The sequence below is a fragment of the Syzygium oleosum genome, unplaced genomic scaffold, assembly GCF_021117445.2.
Source record: "Syzygium oleosum isolate NSW1041296 unplaced genomic scaffold, Sole_v2.1 Sole_v2.23, whole genome shotgun sequence".
NCBI classification, from domain to species: Eukaryota; Viridiplantae; Streptophyta; class Magnoliopsida; order Myrtales; family Myrtaceae; genus Syzygium; species Syzygium oleosum.
In genome coordinates, this window is record NW_026607507.1 from 3,300,363 (window position 1) to 3,310,702 (window position 10,340).

The 10,340-nt window shown below is 42.3% G+C and overlaps 1 protein-coding gene and 1 pseudogene across 1 annotated transcript; both read right to left on the bottom strand.

Moving 5' to 3' along the window:
- Nucleotides 1–275: 275 nt before the first annotated feature.
- Nucleotides 276–4,119, bottom strand: LOC115682817 (APO protein 4, mitochondrial-like). The gene is made up of 3 exons (XM_030607167.2): nucleotides 3,413–4,119; nucleotides 508–1,589; nucleotides 276–471 (listed from the first exon to the last, which is right to left on the bottom strand). The coding sequence occupies exons 1-2, from the start codon at nucleotides 3,664–3,666 to the stop codon at nucleotides 857–859; spliced, it is 987 nt and encodes a 328-aa protein (XP_030463027.1). The 5' UTR covers nucleotides 3,667–4,119; the 3' UTR covers nucleotides 276–471; nucleotides 508–856.
- A 1,461-nt stretch (nucleotides 4,120–5,580) lies between these two features.
- Nucleotides 5,581–7,249, bottom strand: LOC115682681 (probable O-methyltransferase 3; annotated as a pseudogene).
- Nucleotides 7,250–10,340: the final 3,091 nt, after the last annotated feature.

Sequence of the window (10,340 nt, forward strand, 5' to 3'; positions counted from 1 at the left end):
ATAAGATCCCCTCTTACTACTACTCTACTCATGTAATATCATTATCTTCATTCGAATACATTCGGTGCTCATTGACCACCATTTGAACTTTTTTTTTCAGTGTTGTCAATGTTCTCACAAGCGTTCGGAGAATCACTTGTAAGCGATTAGTTAAATATGGCAAGCATAATCACAATTGCAGTACCTGCACAGAGACATGAATGTATCATCAGTCGATAATACCGCCAATCTTTTTGCAGAAGCAAAAACCACTCGTTCAGAGGTCGTTCTACATATAGCAGCAAAGACCGAATCATCCGCATCTTTTATTATTCTGGTGAGTGGCAATCAGGGAGCCATTTCCAATCTTCATACAGTACAATGACACAAAAGCATATCCAGCCATTTCTGTCTAATCATACTATACCAACATCAGACATCAGAAACAGATGAAAAAGAATAAGTTTTGTCCCCTTTAAATTCTCTCCTTACCTTTCGATCAAAAAAAAAAAAAATTTCTCTCCTTACCCATTGCCTCATTTGAGCTTGCCTGATCAATTAGAGAAACTGGAAAAGCAACAGATAATAGGTCAAAATGGCATGTTAATTGTTATCCATGGACTTGTGATATAGTAAGGGGTGCACCATCATGCTGCCAGATCAACAGAAAACTGAGACAGGCAACTGTGGAATCATTGGTCATTTCACTGTAAAAAGGAAATTTTCTCCCTTCTCTGCCATTAACTTTATTATCTAAAATGGTTATTCTTCATTTCTCAATCTGTTGGTGGGTGCTTGCCTCAAGCATCTGCAGCTGCAGGTATAAGACCTGTGCAAGATGAGAGCATCCGAACTGTAATCAAATCCATATTGTGCTTCAAAGCTCAGTTGAAATAGGCGCAGTTTGACCTTGAATTTTCATCATACAATGGTACTTGGCTGGAGTAACAGCACCAGCCTGCACACATAAACTCACCACAGCAGGTGCATGACCATAGAAATTCCGTCCTTCGTCTACCAGCACATGAGGATCTTGAGGTCGAGGGAACCAAACAATATTCAAGGGCACCAGATCATCTACCTCAGCCTTCTTCCAGAAGTGACCACCACGCCAACTCTGGTACTTGAATACCCCACATACCCGAGCCTTGTGGCCAGATGGCCCAACATGGACCTCTGAACAATACTTGCAGACTTTTGCCGGGTAAACTAATAATAATTTCTGCACACTAGACCTAAGCGTCTCCCATGCCCTCAAAGTCCCATTTGCTATCGATATCAGATCGTCAGCCGAGACAACCTCAGCTTCATTGCTATCGATCTGAGCATCATCAGATCCAGGCATGCACTCTAGATTCTCGTCACGTAAATCAGCTCCAGCCTGATAGCATAGCTCAACAACAGCAGGTACACGATCATAATCAAACCGCTGATGGTGCTTTATGACATCTTGGAACATCGTTTTAAGATGAAATGACTCGACCGGTACAAGAATATCTTTTATTCCACCACTGATCCATTCGTGAACTCGATTTTTGCCACGACGCCTATAACCACAGCATGTTTGAATTAGGTGTCCCTTTTCACCTACATATACCTCCGAACAGAACCTGCAAAAGCATTACAGATACAAAATAAGGGCTTTCCTTCTATGGCTCAAAGACTGCTAGAAAAGATAGCAGCTTCCTTACCCGTTCCATTCTTTTCGCCTTAACCATTAAGTCATATCAGATCGATAAAATTGCAGATCACAAGAAATTGGTACGACCATACCAAACTCAGGCCTCAAACTAAGAACAAACAAAGATATATGCCAATAATCAAAGGGTTCTTTTCTTTTCACATGTTCTCTCGACAACACATTCCTATATCAAAACTTCTTGCTGGTTTCTTCTCACTTGAACACACCCAAGCATAAGGCTTCCCACGTTCATAACTTCATATTGACACAGTACACTAAGATAGGATGATTGTCAATAGGATCTAGAGTGAAGATCATGGTACCCAACGCCATGGTTTAAAAGCATCATGTAGAGAGAGATTGCAGAGGGGTTATTTATGTTGAAATGCCATGAAAATAACATGGCGAAGCAAAAATGTTCCTCATGAACAGTCTTTGAGTGATAGCAATAACGGTAAACATGGACTAGAAAACATGCTGACTATGATGCACAAGAAGGGTAGGACAGCCAAGACAATTGAAAATGCATGACAACATAGAGCATTCTAATCTCAATTTCAAATACTATCAGAATTAAGCAACAGCCAAGCCGATTTCAAGAGACATTATTATCCAAATTTTTCTTAGATCAAATTCTTTCATTTTTCTTTCCTTTTGTTCGATTTAGAATGTGGACGATTCAGGAGATTACTGATACATAAAAATAGGAAAACTACTTTGGTTTAGTACCATTTTCCATATATTCCAACACGAATGGCAATATTTTATCCCACTTAAGCCCCATAACTCATATATCTGACCATTTTTGCCTATTTATGTAAGACGAAATGCATGGGAATGGAGAATTATATCCCCATATTGCGACCCCCAAATTAGACTAGGTATTGATGTCGCAAGGTGATGATCCTGCTAAATAGAAAGAATCTTATGCTTGATGTTTCTTTTAATGTAACCTATATTTGTTATTATTAAGAGAAGCATGCGTAAATAAATAGTAATACAAAGATTATGTAAACAAAGAGGAAGTAGACAGCAAATCAGCCTTTCAAGACTTGCTGAATCCTCACAATTCCAAGTTCTTTCACCGGCCAGCAAATGCAACTTAAAATGAAGAAAATTTGTTAACGAGTGCCCCAGGGGCATTGGTTAAGTTGCCAATTAAGGAAATACTACAATTTTAAACGCATTAGCTGTTCTAAGGATTGGGCAATCCGTATTTTAAAAATCTAAAATATCCTTTCATGTTAATCAAATGCCTTGGGGGCAACCTTTAGACAAGATTAAAACCAAAAAATTCTCGATCCACATATCTCTACCAAAACTCTTTCCATACCACCAATGCCAGAGATAGCTAGTGTTTACAACGACCTCAAGACCAATCCTGCTATGTTATATCCAAATACAAAGGCACTAGAAACCACTTTAAGTCCAAAAGCATCTGCAGCCAGATGAATTTTGTCATTGATTGGCACTAAATCTGTTTGTCAATCCCAATTAACTCCTAACTACTCGGTTCCATCACCCAATACCATGATCATGTTTTACAAACCCAAAGCAGCTCAACCGAATCTTTACCATTAACCAAGCTTCCAAAAACTGGCGTCTTTTAATTCAATAAGAATTAGCCAGTTCCACACAGTCAAGTCAGACAGCAATGTCCAATGCACAATCATGAATCATAGCAAAAGACTTTTCCGTCTTCTTGCGATGCTATCTTTATAGAATAATTCAGGTCGAGTCTGCCAAACTTACTTGCAAGCTGCAACTGGGAAGAACCTGAGAAGTGTCGACACGCCCTGGATGAGCAAAGTCCTGGCCTTCAACACTTCCTGCGCGACGGGAACCATACCCGGGACCGGATAATCCTGGGCCCTGCCTTCAATCCTCTTCAGAATCATAGGCCGGAGCTCTTTCAGGTCCACTTTCGCGCTGTAAAACCGAGCATACATGCTGCGAAAGCGTCTCCCTTCAAGAAAGATTCGACACAGTTCCCTCCCAGGAACCATTTGCAACTCCCCCAGCTAATGAAAATGGAAAAAACTCGCGGGTCCCTGTCAGTGAGGAATTTCATCAACTACCTGGCGGGCAAGGGAGCCAGGTGATTGGAATGTACGAGGAAGGAGAAACTGAAGATTGAAGATGACACCCAGTTGCTCGAAAAGAGAGGACGGATCGAAAATCGACGGTAGTGCTTTGGTTACACAGGCTAAGCGAGTGCGAGTCGTCTCCCTCCGGCTCGTTCGCTGCCTTGGGAGCAGAAATTCAGCGGATTCCGATGGTGGGTCGGAAGGAGATGGTCGTGGGGTGGATCAAGTCGGGATTTTGATTCGAATGTGCAGTTGGGTCTTTGGCCCCGGCGCCGAAGTCCTCAGCTTTCGCTATGCCTATCAGCAGAAGGATCCGTCGGACCGCAGCACACACACCGACATCAGCTGTGTTAGCCAACATAACCAATAATCCAATTCATTATTTTTAAAAACTATTTTTTTACGAAAAAAACATGAGCTTAAATTAAAAAACTCAAGGACGACTTTTATCTTGTTGAAAGTTTGACTTCTATTTCACTGTACACTTCACGTCTCAAATTCATCTAAACCAAGTTACAATATTTTTTACACTTGTTATCCAGGAAAATCATAAGTACTTTCTCATATTTTAAGTAAACAATGTATTTTGTTTTGAAATACCAGTGATCTGGTGTCGGAACATAGAATATTCAAACAAATTATGGAAACTGTAACTAATAAAGATCAAAGTCCAGAATAAAAATTATAAAGACGTCCTTAAAACACCACCAATTAGTTGCAAAGAGAATGAGAAAAAAAAAGGAAAAGAAAAAGAAAGAAAGAAGGGAAGTGAGAAGTCAAGATATATAGTTTTTGAGTTTTCTTTGAAGGCGGGTTTTTTCGATAAATTAATGTCAAGTTACTATGAACGGAACGTAACGTAAAAATGGCTGAAGAGCAGTAACGAATTTCAAGTTTGTCTAACGGTCCAAATATCGCACCCTTTTTTTTGCGTTCGTATTAAAACGGACCAAACTTAAGAGGGGGGGGCGGGGGTTGACCCTAACAAAAATACCATATCTGCAAGATTGATTTTTCTTTTGAATTTCCTTGGTAAAAGAAGATATTAAAATTAGAAACCGGGTTGACGATACACATCCCATCCTAGATCGCTTTTCCGGTTCAGTTCCAAAACGAGTGAACACACTGTTACAGCATCTCTCTCTCTCTCTCTCTCTCTCTCTCTCTCTCTCCACGCGACGCTCTGAATCGCCGCCGCCGCCGCCATGAGCTCGCCGTCGTCCCCTCTCGTCGTCCCCTCTTCGCCCGCTAGATCAAGACCCCACCCCGGTCGACCCGCCCCATCACCATCCGGAATCGCCCGAGACCCAAACCCTAGCCCTCGAGCCGGACCCTTCCTCGAAGTCCGACGGAGACTCCCAGATCCTTGTCCAGGACGACGACTCCAACCAAGACGACCCCGACCCGGCCCCCGCGCCGTCCCTGCACGCCCAAGACCCGACCTTTATGGCCCCCGCCCCCGCCTCCTCCTCCTCCCGCCGCAGCCCGACGAGAGCTGCAAGCTTTGTTTGGCTGGTTCTCACTTCTTTTTTTAAAATTACCTTTTTTTTAATAAAGTGTGTATTAAAAATTAGTAATGGACAGAAAACGATGTTATTTTAGTCATGCCTTCACCATGTAATATAGAGAAAATAATAAAAAAATTCACGTCAGCATTTTTTGTTAAATAAGTTAGATGGATTAAACGGAAAGACTCGATTGCACCAATTTGATAGATTTTGGAACTTAATTATATTTTTTATAAGTTTTATAACTCAATTATACTTTTATGATAAATTTTAGGAGTTCCAGTGCAATTATTTACAATAATTAATAAGATGTAAAAGTTGGAGGTTCGAAGCTAGAAAAGTATCCCATGATAATCAATTTAAACAACATCTCAGTGTTTCAACTGCTAGATAATGATTATTTGAATAAACCTTTTAATCACGCCTTTCACGCCTGCTCGTACATCACTAAACCCTTACTGAAACATGTTTCTCTTCTTTTCTTTTTTTTATTCTTTGGCTGGAGAAGCCTTATTTGCTATTGATTCTAACTTACCAACAGCAGTAAGAATTAGAGCATGAATTGGCGATGATTGAAATTTCGATCACGAAGGGTAGACCTCAATAAGTGATCGCAAGCCAAGTACAGGGATGATCTTGTAGTCCCCGAAGCCAGCAGCAACGAAGAGCTTAGCCCATTCTGTTTCGTTCCTCTCTCTTCCGGACGCACTGATCATCATCAACATGTCGAAGAAGTGCTGGGTTTCGATCATCTCTGTCACCTGCTGGATCGTCCACCACCATGTCGATTATGATCACCCTCTTCTTCTCGCCTTTGCCCTTGCTTATGGCCTCCTTGCATCGCTTCAGTATCTTCATGCTGTCTTCGTCGCTCCAGTCATGGAGTATCCACTGCACACCGCTTAAAATAAGCTATCAGCAGTCTATCGTTTTGTCCGTGTATCGTTCACGTGTTATTTCATAGATTCTCTTTGAACTTTAGGAGGACTTCTTGCAATAATTTAGATCGTCCATCACATGGAGAATCAATTGGAGTACTTTTCATGAATTATCTACATGCAAACTTTTTAGTAAGAGCACGTCCCAAGAATAGGGATTGGGAAAATTGTCATTCTCTTTTTGTTTTCCTTACTGCTTTTTTCCCTTCTCCACCACGTTGCTTCTCCAACTTTACCCAATCAGATCTGATCTACATTTGTCGCACACGTACCTTCAATAGAATTGCATCTGCAGGAGGTATGGCCTCAAACATGTCCCCCGGAACACATCTCACGTTCTCGCTAACTTCTAAACCAGCCACCACATGCGGAAGATCAAATATTGTGCATTCCATATGCGGAAGGGCGCTTGCTATGTTCTTGGCCATCGTTCCAGTTCCTCCTCCTACATCGACCAACGAGGTTATTCCGTTGAACACCCCTTTGTGCTCGTTAACCACCAAGCTAGCCACCAATCGGGCATCGCTAGCCATGCCGTCATTGAAGAAGCGGTTAAGCATTGGCTCTTGACCAGCATGCCTCCAAAGTGACATCCCTTGCGCCATCTCGAATGGCGTTGGGTCGACACCGTTGCGGAACCACTCGCTCAAACAGTGCCACGAGTTCACCAGGATAGGGTCAAGCATGACCAGTGCGAACGGTGCGACGCTCGAGGGATTGTCCTTAAGGACGAGCTCTGACATGTGGTTGAGCATGTAGGCGTCTCCACCTTCTGGCGCAAGCTTCTGTTGTCCGAAAAAGCCGGAGTGGACTAGAATGCGCATGAGGCGGCCGATGCAAGGACCTCTTGAGGGGTGATTTTGAAGTGCAGAGACCAAGGCATCGAGGGTCATGGGTTGGCCATGGTGGTGGATGGTGTCGGGAATGCCTAATTGAATGGCACATTTCAAGCACATGGAGTTGATGAAGTTGAATATGTGGTTCCATATGCGAGCTTGAGCCTGTAGTTGCTCGCTTCCCATCTCTCCATTCACCATATTCACGGTATGAAGTTTTTATCTCACCTCTCTAGTGCAAATTCTCTCGTTCATGAACACCGAGAACATAGGAATGGTGCGTATTTATACGATTTGGAAAGTGGATATGGAGCATTATTAATTAGTATACCTTCCGTCAGCCAAATAATTGTCATGTTTGCATGATTCACGTTAATACAGGGGGCCCCATAACCTTAAAATATTAATTTACCTACATTGGATTTTCCCTCATTATTATACCTCATAGGAGGCCCCATTTGCAATAATTGTTGAACTCTGTGAAGAATAAGTTGTTTATTTAGAGACATGGTTGGAACCTCTAACCTCTTGGACACCATCCAGTCCCTATACCATCAGAATTGGGTAGTCTTTTGCTTTATGAATGGCAAGAGATTGATTTGTGCACAATTTCTTCACCTTTTCCAAATAAGGTTCTCATCAGCGCCCGGTGAGATACAACCCCATGACCCCTAAAATAACTGGACGTGACACTACCTATTCGATATGGGTAAATAATTGTTATTTTTTATGCCGTCTAATTTTTCTAGTTGAATTAGTGAACGGTGTACCGTCGGTATAGCCTCCGATACGGTTTTCATAATAATGCTTTTGGTTGGCCATGTTGTTGAAGCCGCCATGATTTGTCCATTTAATGAAGGAACAGTTGACGTGACATGTTATATGACTAAAAGATGCATAAAAGTTGGTAATCTTGTAACGCACCCACCTCGGGTCATTAACGTGACGTCCCATTCATTATTATCTTTTAATAAGCAAAAGCGGAAACGTAAACTCGGGACAATCACATTTAGAACAATAGCGGAATTTAAATAAGTAGCATCATGAGCAAACCTTATGTTTACAGTGCATGCAAACATATGTTAACAAGCCATTCGGGCCATAGCAAACATCACATATTTTATACGCATATTCTAGAGGCTCATCCGTTTCTAGCCGACTATGAATAGCAAAACTCGGCTTGGGTGATCCTATCCCCTCTACTTCATCTTCTCGCTTCTAACTCCATCCACATCTCCTCCCCGCTTCCCATTCGCATGGCCGATCTACATCCCACCCGTGGCATGCCCCGGAGCCGGCCCGCCTACACCGCTAGAAGGTCCATTGAACCCATGTAGGGGTCCAACCCATTCTCCGTCAGTGTAGCCATGCCATGCTACGTATGGGTGAGGCACCAAGTCCGTTAGGCCCTCGTTGACCGTCACATACGTCGTGATCCGGCAGTAGGCTCGGCCTTCTCGGGCATCTATCATAGTGAGCACTTCGGTTCTCATTTCCATGGGGTTGCCGAATCGGGTCAGGGGAGAGATGCCATTCTTTGGACCTGAAAAGGAAACAACGACGGATGAGTCGAGGAGACTCAGCAAGTAAACCTACTAATATCAAGCGAGGACGAGGGGATCGCCGTTAACATAAGTCGGCTCTTACCGCACCCGCATCGAGGACAGATCAATAGCAAAGTTCATACAAGAGAATACCACGCATGGCTATAATGTGTGCACTTTACTAGCCAAATCTCGGTTCTAGCTCAAGACAAACATCAAACATGAAACATGGTCAAATCAAGGGATTGAACCAACTACGACTAACCAAACGACCGAGAAACGGTCCAAGCAAACCGTGTCACAACGCATCACAACTTCCTTTCCCGATATTAGGAAGTTTACTTACACAACGGTATAAAACAAGAACTAGAAAATGAAAGGCGTGTGATGGACACGAGGGCCTCGGCGAGTCTCGAGCGGTTCTTGGTGTGTGGCTTGAACACTATCACACGGGCCTTGGATGTGGCTTCCTATTGATCGAACAACAAGGAGAGACACGGGCTAGTCGGTGAGCTCTCTCTCTCTTTCTCTCTTTCTCGGCGTGAACAAAAAGCGAAGAAGCAAGAAGCGAGATGGTGATGGCGTGAGAATGAAGAGGAAATGGCGTGAGAGCTTGAGAGAGGAAGTGGCGTGAGGGAGGAGGGCTTCACGTGAGGCTCCCTTTCTCTCTCTCTTTCTCCCTATTTATAGAAGTCTTTCCTTGGTCATCACTCAAGAATTTAATAAAGAATGGACAAAAGCCATGATGAAGGGGTCTTCTAAGTCCAACTTCATGTAAGGCTTGTCATCATGAAGGGGGCTTCTAAGTCTAAGCCAATTAATACTAGTCATGATGAACCTTAATAAATTAAAGGAAGCTTGAAGGAGAAACTTTGACCATGTCAAAGCCTTATTTTCTAGCCTCTTCTAAACTTTTCCAGACCGTGGAGACCGTGGACTCCCTAGAGCCTTATGGATTTGCTGGTTTCTTGCGTAATTGATTCGGGCCAATCGGGTCACACGAAATAGACTCATTGGTACTAAAATCATAACCCGCATCATGCTTAGTTCTCAAGATTTTCCGAGGGTTTTCCGCGACAAAACACGTATAATAATCTCGTTCAACCCGAGGTTCGGCGCGGGAATGTCCTCAAATATCACCAAAAGACACCAAGTCGAGATTTCAACGTTCTTATATAGAAAATGATGAATCTTTGAAATCTGACAAAACCGGATAGTTTTGCACTGTTCACGAAATCGGACTTGCAAACATAGTAAATCGATTCCAAAAATTCTCAAATTTGAATATGTCATAAACAAGGCCTTAACAAACATTTTTCATGAAGAACACGAAATCTGAATCTTTATGTAAACACCGTTTTTAGTAGCTCAAAAACAGACTAAAAACAGTTTACTGGAACAGAATTCTTGTTTCTAAAAGTAAGCTCTTTCCAGAATCCAAATCATCTCGAAAAATTCCCAAATTTATATATGTTATAGAAAAAGAAGTTCTCAACAATTTTTGTGAAGGAAACTTTTCCAAAATCGGCCCAGAAAAGCTTGTAGAAAATAAAGAAAGTGTGAACATCGCCGAAATACCCATTCTGGACAGTTTTATACGGTCCGGAAATTAGGCTGTCGTACTACTCATATCAAGTCCAAAAATTCTGAAATTAAAGTACGTAAAACTTCAAGATGTTTGGAGAAACTTTCAAGAAGGAAGTGTTTGGAAATTCGGATCACAAAAGTCTCCACAAAAATAACAAACTAAGGGGTACAAAGGATCCG